We start from the raw sequence: 12456 nt of genomic DNA, 5'->3' as shown, positions 1-12456 counted from the left end.
TAATGGATTGATGATTATCTTTCCGATAAACTCGAACCAAGTCTCGCCAATACTAAACCACCGTGTGATCACCTTAGCATATAATTTTTATTCGTAAGATTTACAACTTTGACCCCAACAAGAGGTCGACTCTGTTCATATCTTGGCGTAATATTTAAGCAAACAACTTCTAAGTGATCTCAGAAGGGCAAAACGACAGACATTTACTTTTAAGAGAGACCTCTCAAGGTAATTTTTTTATACAGGAAGTGTTTTTGTAGCTACTAAATTTAACGACGAAAAGAAATGAGAGTTTTATTGTGAAGAAAAATAAGTACTAAGACTGTTTTCTCTAGAGTAAACCAAGAAGATTGCTTTAACTTTGTGATTTCAGTGCTGAAAACTTTGCGAAAAATGAAAGGAACATCATTCAAGACACCCCCACAAGTGGTAAATACTAAAAATACCTTCCGAGTTTGACATTTACTAGCTCAAAAACGACCTTGAAACACTTGTTCCTCTACCGCTGACGAAAATCACGGAAATTTCACCTGACACGAAAATTTTCCGATTCGGTCTTCCAGAAGGCCATCGTCTTGGTTTACCTGTCGGCTTGAATGTGCGAACAGTTGCTGAGGTTGACGGAGAAACTGTCATGCGCAGTTACACTCCGATCTCGTCAGAAGATGATTTGGGGTTCTGTGACCTGTTGATCAAGGTTTTAAATGTCTGAGGCGCTGTCTAACGCTATTTGTAGGTCTACTTTCCCTGCGAGAGATTTCCAGAGGGCGGCAAGATGACCCAGTACATCAACAAACTCAAGATCGGAGACACCCTGGATTTCGTTGGACCAAAAGGAAAGCTTATCTACCGAAGAAACGGCGAGTTCCACATTCGCGAGTCGTTTCTTCCCTCCGACAAGGATTTCAAAATAAGAAAAGGCATCAAGCACATTGGAATGATCGCTGGAGGTTCTGGCATTACTCCGATGATGCAGCTTGTTCGGTTCGTTCTTTTGATAAACAAGAATAAATCGTATTTTAGTGACGCAGTAGTAAAATCGAATGAAGATACGCAGCTGTCATTGTTGTTTGCAAATCGATCTGAAGAAGACATTTTGCTGCGGGAAGAAATCGAAGAGACGGCGAAAAATCATCCTGGACGATTCAAATTTATGTTCACAGTTGACAACGCGCCTGCAGGAAAAGAATGGAGCTACAAAACTGGCCATATCAACAAAGGTATCCAAGTTCCTAATTTTTATTCCTAACAAGCCGAAGACATGATCGCGGAGTCCCTGCCCGCCGCATCGGACGATACAATGATCCTCATTTGTGGTCCTCCTCCAATGATCAAATTCGCCTGCATGCCTAATCTCGCCGAGCTCGGGCACAAGGAGGAAAATATTTTCTGCTACTAAATATCGTATTTCCTGACAACCATCATCATAATATTCTAGTTTATTGTCATCTTGCACAAAATAAAAGCAAAAACTTACACAAAGTCACTTCTTTTTCTTCTTATCGTCTTTCGTATTTAACCTTTATTCATTTTTGTTACGAAATCACAGTTAATTTTCTTTACCTTTGATCCAGCAGGCGGGATTCCACCCGAAGACGCACGGAAGTCTTCCAGATCTTGTCGATTTGTCTGTAGTTCATCTAAAAACGCGATGAAAAAAACTGTGTGCGAGAAGTAGCACGAACCTTTGTCCATAATTTCCTTCAGATTTTCTTCAATTCGATGCTCGGCTTTTGTAGAGAAGACGATGTAGCAAACGAAGCAATGTCCACCAAGCGATAACATCATCAGTGTCGGGAATACAGCGGTAACCCAGAAGATGCAATAGAGCTTTCTCTGCATCAAATTCAAGAGCGCGCAAATAACTTAATTTTGTTTTAGAGAATTTATATAGCATCGCAAGCGAAAATATCTTCAAAACAAACCTGAATAGACACATGAAGTTCCAGCGATTAAGAACATGATGGCCATCGTCAGTTGTTTTCCCCATTTTGGCTTCTGCATCTTCGACTTCAACAATATAATCAACGAAGTGAGTTGTGTTATAGAGCAGATAATCGGTAGAAGTATGCATGGGCCGAAGATCTCATCCTTTAGCACTTCGGTCAGCTCGTCCTCATCTGGAGTCGGGTTAAGATCATCACGCGTCTTTATTGAGTGCATAATTATATTGTTAGTTTTCAAAATTATTTTGATTATCGTTAGTCGAATTTATGATTGGAACACATTCCTTATGTCTTTCCTTCCATTCTGGATTCTTCGATAATCGATTGCTGGTGTCCTTGACGCAGGCACTGACGAGACTTCCAAAGTATAGTCGAAATCCCAGAGTCGCCACGACGACGGAGAAAAATGTAGAAAGGACAAGTATCCGACCTGATGTACTGTTGAAATATGGAAGCTTTTCTCTGCGAATAACTTTTTCCTCTTTTACCGGCTTATCAAAAAATGCTAACTATCACAAGTACCCCAGTTTACCTAGCTTACGAGACATCTTCTTTTCCTTCGAATTTTCGTCATAACTAGACTTCCGAACTTGTTGTTCTGTAGGTTCGTAATTTGCATCTCGGTTATTATTTTGATTATCCTCATTGTCATCCCATCCCGTCTTATTGTTAGAATTTCGGGAACCCCAAGCATCATTATCTTTTTGGTTAGTTACCCAGTTGGACATCTTCCAAAAAAAATTAATTTCCACTTTTTGGTCTTTGAAACAAACTCGAATGGTGGACCCCGATTATCCACCTGAAACCTGTACATCCTGTTTATGGAGGGCTCAGAAAAGTCGAGTTTTTTCATGAGAAAAGGAATGATTTTCTGATAGCAAAAGGAAGTGTACGGAATATCGACACGAAAAACCGCTATGAGTTTTGATAAGCCTTCCTTATTTGAAATAATTAGTAATTTCATTCTTTTATTGTAGAGATAGTCTGTTTCTAACGTTTGATATTTACACAAAAGTTATGTTTTATAGATCTCTCTCTTTCTCAAGTTTAAAACGTTTTCTGAAATGGGGCCGAATAATATGGGCCATATTAGATGGGGAATATGAGGTGCTAACTCCGAAAGAATGAGGCAAGTGCAGGTGGCTCGGATTAGACACCAATATTCCTGGTGACCCCCCTTGTCCCTGGAACCCCTTCAAATTTTTGCCGAAAATCCAGACATACGGAGAGCAACGTTGTAGAAAATCCCCAAACTAATAAAAAACTTATTTTGCCTGATAAAACAGTAACCCCTGTTAATTTTGATAAGCCTTCCTATTTTCATTGTAATTCTGTAGCAATAGCCTATTGCTAACGTTTGACTTTCAGACGAAACTTTTTTTATCTCTCTATTTTCAGTTTTTTATTTCTCAAGTTTACTACAGAATCCTTTCTGAATGAGCCTAACTCCGGCAGCGGGGGTGATAACTGATAAGAATTTATTTCACTTCAAAATGCTCTCACAAAAAAATGCGTCTTTTACTGTTTTGATTTTTGATAAGAACGACTTTGATGACCTTGTACAATGAGAATTTGTTGATCATCACAATATCCCAATGCTATGCAATTCGCTTTATTAAAATTCGCAAGAAATAAAAAAACACAGAAATTTGAAGGGATGGCTGTGGTTTGTGCGGCCCAAGTGTATTGTGACGGTGTTGATAGGATCTGGGCTGGTCGGAAGAAGTACATTTATGATTTTGTATTGTTTAAATTAGTAAGCATGGGTTAGAGATAGGAAATAACCAGCTCTTCGATCAGACCTGAAACAAAGAACCCAGTGTAAGGTCTTTTTCGGATTGATGCTTGTGTACATACAGTTAAAATGTTCATTCTTTTTATAGATTAGTTCACTTTCGAAAGCAACTCATTCACGTCGATGGTGTTTGACGAGTCGAACTGGTCGAAGCTGTTTTGAGGATCGAAGCCGACACCGTTTGCAGAGTTGTTTTGCTGCGCGTTTTCAGAGAAGTCCATCTGAAAATAATGAGCTTTCTGATGATGTCGACGTCTTTACTTGATCCTGAGATATTTGGCTTGGCATTTCGTACTGCACTGGGCCTGCTTGTGGGGAAGACATCAAAGATTGGTGGTCTCCATAGCCACTTGATGGTGATCGCGGTGATGTTACGCTTCCCTCGTGGACAGGAGAGCCAAGAGAGATTCCCGCAATGTTCGGGATCGTGACCTAAAACAATGAATCTTCTTAATTGGAGTAAGAGTTCTTACCTGAATCTCAGCCTTTACGTATCCATCGTTTGGCTGGCTTGGCGGGTTCGGCGACTTGGAGTAATATCTGGAGAACATCTCTTCCTTGCCCACAATGCGCTCGTCCTGGGTGTAGACAAAGTGCAACTGCTCCAAATCTCGAATTCGATCGGCAAGGCCTCTTACGTTGAAGTCCTTTGCAGTGTGCGGCTGCAAATTCCAGACCTAAAATATTCAAATCTGACCCACTGAGGACACTTTTCATTCAAACCTGTTTCTGTTTGTTCTCGTTTTCAGAGACCCAGGCAATCGTCAATCCGCCAATTTCAGAATCTGAGTATCGGAGGAGAAAACTTCCACCGGGTTTTTGAATGAGTGCTTCCTAAGAAAAACAAACTCAATGTTTGAGAGAAATTATGATCGCTACCTGGCTCTCATTTTTGCAAATAAATCCAACACAGCCCCTGTCAAGCCAGTGAGGCTGAACATGCTTTGATTTTGTAAGTTCCATCACACCTATAAAGAAGCTTCAATCAGTTTTTCGAGGGTGAGATCACTAACCGTTGAACCATTGCCAGAAGGTGAAATTTCTTCCCGGTAGCGGCTCTCTATTGAATTGTGCCCAGCTAACGGGCTTTTCAGAGTTTGGCGCAAGTGGTTGTCTAGAATCTCTTGAAACACTGAAAACTGTATTTTTCAAACCTGAATAGTTTTTGAGAAAGATAACGCATCGCTCCTGTAGTCAGCCCGTGTGCACTCTGGCATTCATGCTTCCACTTGTAATTCAGCGTTTCAATGATACGATTCCAAGCCACTTTATCTGGAACTTGGAATGGAATTCGTCCCTGTTCAGCAAAGGCATTATCCCAAAGGATAGAAGCGGTTGCATTTGCTTCTTGATTTCCGTGGACGATGACCACTACCGGGAGTGAGAGAGTTCGCACTTGGAAAACAAGCTCGTTTCCACCGACAGAAAATTGAGACTAAACATTAAAAATTGCGAAGAAAATCAGTAATCAGTACCTGGAAAAGAATGGTAAATTTCTCTTCAGTAACTGACTCAGCACCTCGTTTATCAGATCGTTTGATTCTCCGGAGCGACATGTTTCGGAAGTTAACGGAGAGAACACCGCTTTGAGGATGGTACTCCATTATTGATGAATTATTGAGAATCTCACCAGATGTCTCGGACAAAGCACGTGCGTTTTCGTTTTTCAGAAGAGCTTTTGCTTGAGCTTCGGAGACGATAGTTGCTTTGACAGTAGGTGGATTCATATGCACATTCAACTTCCCACCAACAAGCAATCGGATTGTTGAGCCGAATCTAGTCTGCGTTTTGAGAACCTGCGGTGGCTGCTTTTCGATGATAAAAGTGGAAGTGACGAGGGTTGAGAGGAGGGCAGTGATTGTCGTGTTCAATTCAGGAAGAAGATCTACACCTTGGTTGTTGATAGGCAATTGTTGACGCTGAAGTTCCACGCGCTTAATTTGCTGACGACATTGCCAGATAATCTCGGCCAGTCGCTCGCACCATTGCTGCAGCTGATCAAGCGAGCCTTCTTGGATCACACCATTGTACGCTAGTGCTTGGGATCGCTTCCACTGGATGAGTTCTTCATCGAGAATTTGATTTTGAAGAGCAGTTAGTAAGGAAAAGGTCTTGTGGTGCTTCTCAGCGAGGGAGGTTCGCTGTTGGAGGAGTTTGTGAGCTTCAAGCTGGAGTAACTGGTCAACTTCGTTTTTCTTCTTGGTCAGCTGCTGTTCAAGTTGGGCACGAGTGGGATCAGATGCGGACATTTGCTGAATTTGCTGAAGCGAAGTTTGAATTTTCACCGACTCTTGGTAGTTGATCACGAAGTATTCTTGCTTTGACTGGAGTTTTCTCAAATGAGAGAGGCGATTTTCTGGCAGTTAGACTTTCTGGCAGTTAGACTTTCTGGCAAAGGCGATTTTCTGGCACTGCCAGAAAATCTAATATGCCAGAAAATCTAATTTCCAGAAAATCGCCTCTTTTGATTTTGAATCTGCAGTTAGTGATCCTGGAAGGTAAAAATAACGGAGAGGGTTTTCGACAGTACCACCAATTTTTTTCTTACATTTTTTATAAAAATTCATTGACAAAAGCCACTTTTGACCCATTTATTCAAGATTATTGGCTGTAGCAAACATAAATCAGCTTCTTCCAGGAATTTTTGTGTTAACCCGTTAACAGGGTGGTCGATTTTGTCTACGCTTTTGCCGGTCTGTGATTGAGTGAAATCATTTCCACGCGTGGCCGTGAGACTGCCACGCGCCTGTTAACACCCGGTGTTATTTCATCTGATTTCGAGTACTTGGTCACAATGGGCACCCACTGAGATAATGGCGCACGCTCAAATAATATCCATCCTATAAAGGCGATTTCACCACCTGAGGAAGAATTTTCTGGAGAGCTTTATAACAAGTTCAGTTTCAAAAAGCATTAGCGTGCGCCATTATCTCAGTGGGCGCCCACTGTGACCAAGTACTCGAAATCAGATGCAAATAACACCTAGTGATTAACACAAAAATTCCCGGAAGAAGCTGATTTATGTTTGCTACAGCCAATAATATTAAATAAATGGGTCAAAAGTGGCTTTTGTCAATGAATTTTTAAAAATAACGTGTAAGAAAAAATTGGTGGTACTGTCGAAAACCCTCTCCGCTTTTTTACCTTCCAGGATCATTAACTGTAGATTCAAAATCAAAAGAGGCGATTTTCTGGCAGTTAGACTTTCTGGCAAAGGCGATTTTCTGAAAGTTAGATTTTCTGGCACTGCCAGAAAATCGCCTTTGCCAGAAAGTCTAACTGCCAGAAAATCTAACTGCCAGAAAATCGCCTCTCTCTTCTCAAATCGGACTCGGCATCTTGAGTGAGCGCGTACAAATGCTCCAAGTCTTTGTTGATTTTTCCGTTTTTCTCGGACCCTGTGCTTGGCTTCACATCGTCCTGACCGTTCATGTTAGCCGCAGTAGCTTCTTGGACCAGGCGAGTTTCGATGGAGAGGATTTTCTTAACGATCCTCACCAGCTCCATCGGGTGATTTCCGTAAACGTTTTTAAAGTGCTGACCGATTTCGGAAAATCTTCAAATTCATCATTAATTTTTAATGATTTTCGAAGCTTGCTCACCTGAGTCGCTGCAAAAAGTCCCCACCATCAGAAAGCAGCTCACACTGCCGATTGATTTCTCCAAGAAAGTTGTCAAGGATGAATTTCGCCTGAGACTCATCAGCTGCCTGATCGGGGTCGATTTGATCCCATGGCTGGCGCTCAATGATTTCTGCAAAGTAGTGGCGAAACTCGATGGGGAAATTGGTGTCGTAGAGAGATTGGATTTGGCGGAGGGCATCTCCTTCTAGTTCACGAACTCGGGACCAGAGGGAGACTCCCGAGCTCTCGGCAGGCATATTTGACATGCTTCTAAAAGTTAGGTTTTTCAAACGTTGTCATTTTTAAAAATTTTTAATGTTTTTGCGTAGAAATTCACTAGATTGAATTCATGGAAATTTAGAAAAATATAATTCTCGGAAATAGGGATTGTTTCGCTTTAAAAGCGGGCATTTCCGAGTTTTCCCTTTATTTTCGGCTAAATGAGTGTGTGTATGTTGTGAGGTTGAGCATGGCCGCTGGGCATCGACTTACCTGTGCGTGTGTATTTGTTATTTATCTTCTGTACGTGGAGAGTTGGGTTAGTTTCTCATTCACTTCTCGGGTGCTGAGTTTGATCTGTCTTCTGACTCTGGAAAATTTTGTTTCTTGGTAGTTGTTCCCGGAGTGGGCAAAATCTGGCAGTTTCGGGATTTCTGGCGGGCGGCGTTTTTCTTGGACTCGTCCAGCTCAAGCAAGGCGCCAAGTGGCCGGTACGAAGAACCCGGCACCACACCGAGCACCACCACACTCCACCACCACTACACCAATAACGCCTGGTAGCCAAGGCCAATTCCAATGATAATATCGAGCATTTTCACGTTTATAGTCTCATGAAATTACTCCCCTGACGAATGAAGTGAAGAGGATTTTCAAAGGTATGAGTTAATTAAGTTTGTTATTTTTTTCTCGTGATCATGAGAAAAAACAAAGAGAGTAAGTTTTCAACATCAATTAAGACCAAGATATAAAATAATAAAAAGAGGTTTCGAGGCTCAGTTTTATGGTCCTTTATGTTTTAATTTAGCTGTTATTTTATCGTGAATGTTACGAATCCAAGGGTTAATTATATTTTTATAGTTCACGAAATATCTAATAAGCAAATCACTTTTTAACTTAATTTGTAAAATGATTCTATACATGAGTTTTCACTCGAGAAAATTATGTTCCATTGAATTTAATTTTAGCGAGCTGATATTTATGAAGGTTAAAATTTTTCGATTAGTGCTGAAACAAATTCATCAGGAGTAACTTTTTACTTGGAACATTACCCAAAAAGTACTTTACGGTGTTGGTATGAAAATCTAATCTCGTGTTCGATGGTGGAGTCGATTTCGTGCGAAAATCGCCCACTGGTGTAATTTGTTCCGAATTTCGCGCCTCCTCCTCCATCAAGTGCCAGAATCACTTTTTTCATCTTGCGCCGCCCAGCTACCACACCGAAACCAAAATCTTTCCAGAGCTTAATCTAATCTTAACCTTGACTGCCAAAGTTCACTAAAAAGCAGACAGTGTCCGATAATTGGCATTTTTGATGACACTTTCTCATTTCGAATTAAGGGCCGCTTGCGTAGCACGTCACTGTTTCTTTTTCAAACAAAAGCTCCATGGAGAGGGTGTTAAAGACTGTTTTGATGTTTTCTATGGATGGATCACAGGTGCTTCGCTAGAAAAGAGTCCCCTGCTGCGACGAGTTCTATAAAAATTGAGCAGAGATGAAGATTCTCATCAGTCTCGTCATGCGAGTATTTAGATTCGTTACTTTCGGTGAGTTTCAACAGCAATTTATTTTCATGAGTCTGAATTTCAGGCGCGTTTTCCGCAGTTGTCCGAGGTCAAGGATTCACAACAGAATGTTTGAATGACTTCATCGCCTGTATGAACAGCGGATCAGCCAATTTCTGGACAGTGCTTCAATGCTTTGGCGAGTTGATGGATCCAGAGTGTGTCCTGCCCGTTCCGGACCCTCGAAAAGTAAGCTATTCTTCACATTCATATTTCAGCTTTTCTAGTGCGAAGTGGACGGGCTTTTCCGACACTGGAAGAAATGCGATCGATTCTTTCAGTGTAATGGCGGAATACGATCTTCGATCATGCGATGCCCGGTTACTCTACTTTTCAATCAAGAAAAGGGATATTGTGACTGGCCAGATAATGTTGACTGCGGTATTGAAATCATATTTCAACGTCACTTTTAAATATTTAGGCTCGCTGAAAACCCCAAAACCGATAATTCCGGACCCAGCAGATTACACCGAGGATGCTTCATGTCCAGATGGCGTCTCGAAAAATGAAGCCGACTGTTTTGGATTCAACTCCTGCGTGGGAAACTTGAAATGGGAAATGAAATGTCCTGCTAATCTAAGTAAGCTTCCAACTCAATTATTTTATGAAATTTAAGTGTTCAACACATTGGAAAACGTTTGCGACTACAAGGCCAATGTTTGTGCTAAGAACGCGGCATCAAATCCTTCTTGCTGCGCTTAGTTAGTTCTCCTTCATCTCAATAAACCAATTTATTTTCTTTTATTGAATGATGATTCCTCTTTGATTTCACTTTCTTGTTCGTCTTCATAGAATTGATGACTAAGCATCTATGCTGATCAAAATTAATTTAGTACTCAATTAAGCAGTGAATGTCAGCATGCATCAAGCCAAAGGCTCAATAATAGTGACGATTTTCAATAAGGACTTCTGAGTGAAATCCTGACCCACCTTTTTTATTAGCTCATCTGAAAGAGCGTAAAAAGTTACCCCAGAAGAGCCCCCAAAATCTTGATTTTTTGTTGAAGATGACGTCACAGCACGTGATTGAAGTTCCAAAGTACCGGATTTCTCCTACGCCCGCATTTCCAAGTCCTCTTAGCTACCCGGGCGTGTGATAGCTGAAAATGATCGTCTCGTTGAGCTCTAGGTCAGCATCTAGTTTTCATCACAATCCATTAATTTTTTTCAACCCCTTTTGAAATCACCTGTTTGCTAAAAATATTGATTTTGAGAAAGAAAGGTTGAGAAGGGATGAAAACACGATGCTGACCTAGAGCTCAACGAGACGATCATTTTCAGCTATCATACGCCCGGGTAGCTAAGAGGACTTGGAAATGCGGGCGTAGGAGAAATCCGGTACTTTGGAACTTCAATCACCTGCTGTGACGTCATCTTTAACAAAAAATCAAGATTTTGAGGGCTCTTCTGGGATAACTTTTTACGCTCTTTCAGATGAGCTAATAAAAAAGGTGGGTCAGGATTTCACTCAGAAATCCTTATTGAAAATCGTCAGTTACTATTCATGGATTTCAATCATACCATGAACTTCAGAATTAATTATCTCCTAAAGAAGAGGGAATGACGACTAAGTTCGTGAGGACTTGGTTCGTGGGACTAGGTTCGTGGTGGGTTCTGCCAGAGTATTGAAATCGGGCTATATTTTAGGGCAGTAAGGGAAATGGGTTGATGACTAGGTTTGTGTGACTAGATTCGTGAGTTTTTAAATGGTAAAAATTTTAGGACAGTAAAGGAAATGGGTTGATGACTAGGTTCGTGGGAGTAGGTTCGTGGGTTTTTAAATGGTAAATATTTAACAAGGAAAGGGTTCGTGGGACTAGGTTCGTGGGTTTTTGAACAACCAAAATGTTGAGTCCTAACAAACAAAATAATAAAATAAACATATAAAAATGCAAATTCCACGAACCTAGTCTTCACGAACCTAGTCCCACGAACATAGTCCCACGAACATAGTCCAACGTACATAGTCCCACGAACCTGGTCCCACGAACCTAGTCTTCACGAACCTAGTCCCACGAACATAGTCCCACGAACATAGTCCCACGAACCTAGTCCCACGAACCTAGTCTTCACGAACCTGGTCAACCCTCTCAAAGAAGATCCTCTTAGAGCGAAGCAATTATGCTCAACTCAGATTTTAAAAGAAACATAAATTTAAAATGATGCAATTTAATTCATTGTCCCAAGTAATTCTATTTTTATGCAAATTAAGATGACGTTGTTTACTTAAAGTAAAGAGACTTATTTTTATCTGTTATCTTCAAATCGACATAGAAGTTCTGGATCTCCCAGAGAACCATCTTTAGCTTTTTAATTTTTGATCAAAGTTCTTTTTCATTATGCCACTTTACGGAATAATTTTGCCCGTGCCACTTTAAGTAGCAGGTGCTAATAGCAGCTTGTATAAAAACCGTCCAACAGAAGACATTTCTTCAAAAACGATATTGACTGTCATTTTTTAAAGAATAAAAAAGAATGAACTTGCTTCTTGGGTTTTCGCGTTTGGGGTTTAAAATTCTATTTTTAGGGAGTGTGCCCTGCCGAAGAAATAATCAGTTCTGAGCAACGAGTTTTAAAACACGCTTATTTCTACGGCAAGGCAAACTCAATGAAAAAATGAGCTTCTTTTTTTGAACCCTTTCAGTCACTGCTTCTTTCTGTTTCCGCCGACCGACTGGTCCGCCGATTCAACGTCTTCAAAGTAAATTATAAATACAGTTTTATATTTATAATACAGAAAAATTAAGGAAGTATAACAGGTAGTATTTTTGATAACCTCATGAATAGGGAAAGCACCCAGAAACTCTGCTCTTGATTGGAAGATTCTTTTCACCTAAATCCTTGGCATATTATAGAATTGTATTTAAATATTATATAAAGTATTATCATATAAATTAAATACAAGGCATTTCTGATAAAAAATTTCAGAACTACATGTCATCCCCGTTCGGTGACGATGCTGGCGCCATGAGCGATTACCTTGTGAAGAAGCGAAACTTCCGAATTTAATTTTTGTTCAATAATAAACAAGAATATCTGTCCTTTCGTTTTGAATGATCGTCAAGCAACTAGAAATTCTTCCTGGCGTCAGAACGCCCGATACGTAAGGGTATCTATTAAGACGTTTACGTAGCACAGTACAAACTGTTGTATCGTTGGCGGAGGAAGGAAGCTCCTGTAATAATGCGGCCGCCAGGAAGACGCTCGATATCGACAAATTTTACTCTGCTAAAAGTGTCATCTAAGGTGCTTTTTCGATTTTGAGATCAAAGGTGACTTCGCGTCGCCGCCTAGCCGGCTGTGTTGAGCA

At 40.7% G+C, this 12456-nt stretch overlaps 4 protein-coding genes across 5 annotated transcripts; 2 read left to right on the top strand and 2 right to left on the bottom strand.

Annotated features, from left to right (window-relative positions):
- Positions 1-103: 103 nt before the first annotated feature.
- Positions 104-1474, top strand: LOC145697274 (NADH-cytochrome b5 reductase 2-like). Of its 2 annotated transcripts, XM_081774459.1 has the most exons (6): positions 104-228; positions 374-429; positions 470-697; positions 737-984; positions 1024-1220; positions 1260-1474. In XM_081774459.1, exons 2-6 carry the CDS (start codon positions 394-396, stop codon positions 1397-1399), a joined length of 849 nt encoding a protein of 282 aa, XP_081630585.1. In that variant the 5' UTR covers positions 104-228; positions 374-393; the 3' UTR covers positions 1400-1474. The 2 variants fall into 2 exon arrangements, with proteins under 2 accessions (XP_081630585.1, XP_081630586.1); XM_081774460.1 differs by lacking the exon at positions 104-228 and having other exon boundaries at positions 305-429.
- Positions 1445-2163, bottom strand: LOC145698283 (uncharacterized). Its single transcript, XM_081775482.1, has 4 exons — positions 1926-2163; positions 1686-1865; positions 1564-1640; positions 1445-1520 (listed from the first exon to the last, which is right to left on the bottom strand). The coding sequence occupies exons 1-4, from the start codon at positions 2161-2163 to the stop codon at positions 1500-1502; spliced, it is 516 nt and encodes a 171-aa protein (XP_081631608.1). The 3' UTR covers positions 1445-1499.
- Positions 2164-3542: 1379 nt separating this feature from the next.
- On the bottom strand, positions 3543-8106 carry LOC145699809 (signal transducer and activator of transcription 5B-like). Its single transcript, XM_081777070.1, has 11 exons — positions 7857-8106; positions 7344-7631; positions 7052-7297; positions 5217-6075; positions 4896-5176; positions 4755-4855; positions 4621-4709; positions 4465-4575; positions 4215-4418; positions 4003-4173; positions 3543-3962 (listed from the first exon to the last, which is right to left on the bottom strand). Exons 2-11 carry the CDS (start codon positions 7628-7630, stop codon positions 3831-3833), a joined length of 2481 nt encoding a protein of 826 aa, XP_081633196.1. The 5' UTR covers position 7631; positions 7857-8106; the 3' UTR covers positions 3543-3830.
- Positions 8107-8176: 70 nt separating this feature from the next.
- LOC145699354 (chondroitin proteoglycan 2-like) lies at positions 8177-9895 on the top strand. The gene is made up of 6 exons (XM_081776622.1): positions 8177-8239; positions 8922-9128; positions 9172-9335; positions 9374-9527; positions 9568-9726; positions 9763-9895. The coding sequence occupies exons 2-6, from the start codon at positions 9077-9079 to the stop codon at positions 9846-9848; spliced, it is 615 nt and encodes a 204-aa protein (XP_081632748.1). The 5' UTR covers positions 8177-8239; positions 8922-9076; the 3' UTR covers positions 9849-9895.
- Positions 9896-12456: the final 2561 nt, after the last annotated feature.

The sequence above is a fragment of the Oikopleura dioica genome, chromosome 2, assembly GCF_907165135.1.
Source record: "Oikopleura dioica chromosome 2, OKI2018_I68_1.0, whole genome shotgun sequence".
Classification (NCBI taxonomy): domain Eukaryota; kingdom Metazoa; phylum Chordata; class Appendicularia; order Copelata; family Oikopleuridae; genus Oikopleura; species Oikopleura dioica.
Note: the sequence above shows the minus strand (reverse complement) of the source record. Positions and strands in the feature narration are given on the sequence as shown.

Coding starts and splice junctions, on each gene's coding strand:
- LOC145697274 (XM_081774459.1), top strand. CDS start 394: ATGAAAGGAACATCATTCAAGACACCCCCACAAGTG. Junction 985..1,023: donor CCGATGATGCAGCTTGTTCG/GTTCGTTCTTTT, acceptor ATCGTATTTTAG/TGACGCAGTAGTAAAATCGA. Junction 1,221..1,259: donor AACTGGCCATATCAACAAAG/GTATCCAAGTTC, acceptor AACAAGCCGAAG/ACATGATCGCGGAGTCCCTG.
- LOC145698283 (XM_081775482.1), bottom strand. CDS start 2,163: ATGCACTCAATAAAGACGCGTGATGATCTTAACCCGACTCCAGATGAG. Junction 1,866..1,925: donor AACTTCATGTGTCTATTCAG/GTTTGTTTTGAA, acceptor AACAAAATTAAG/TTATTTGCGCGCTCTTGAAT. Junction 1,641..1,685: donor GAAGGAAATTATGGACAAAG/GTTCGTGCTACT, acceptor TCGCGTTTTTAG/ATGAACTACAGACAAATCGA.
- LOC145699809 (XM_081777070.1), bottom strand. CDS start 7,630: ATGTCAAATATGCCTGCCGAGAGCTCGGGAGTCTCCCTCTGGTCCCGA. Junction 6,076..7,051: donor TCCGATTTGAGAAGAGAGAG/GCGATTTTCTGG, acceptor CTCTCATTTGAG/AAAACTCCAGTCAAAGCAAG. Junction 5,177..5,216: donor AATTTACCATTCTTTTCCAG/GTACTGATTACT, acceptor TTTAATGTTTAG/TCTCAATTTTCTGTCGGTGG.
- LOC145699354 (XM_081776622.1), top strand. CDS start 9,077: ATGAAGATTCTCATCAGTCTCGTCATGCGAGTATTTAGATTCGTTACT. Junction 9,129..9,171: donor ATTTAGATTCGTTACTTTCG/GTGAGTTTCAAC, acceptor TCTGAATTTCAG/GCGCGTTTTCCGCAGTTGTC. Junction 9,336..9,373: donor CCGTTCCGGACCCTCGAAAA/GTAAGCTATTCT, acceptor CAGCTTTTCTAG/TGCGAAGTGGACGGGCTTTT.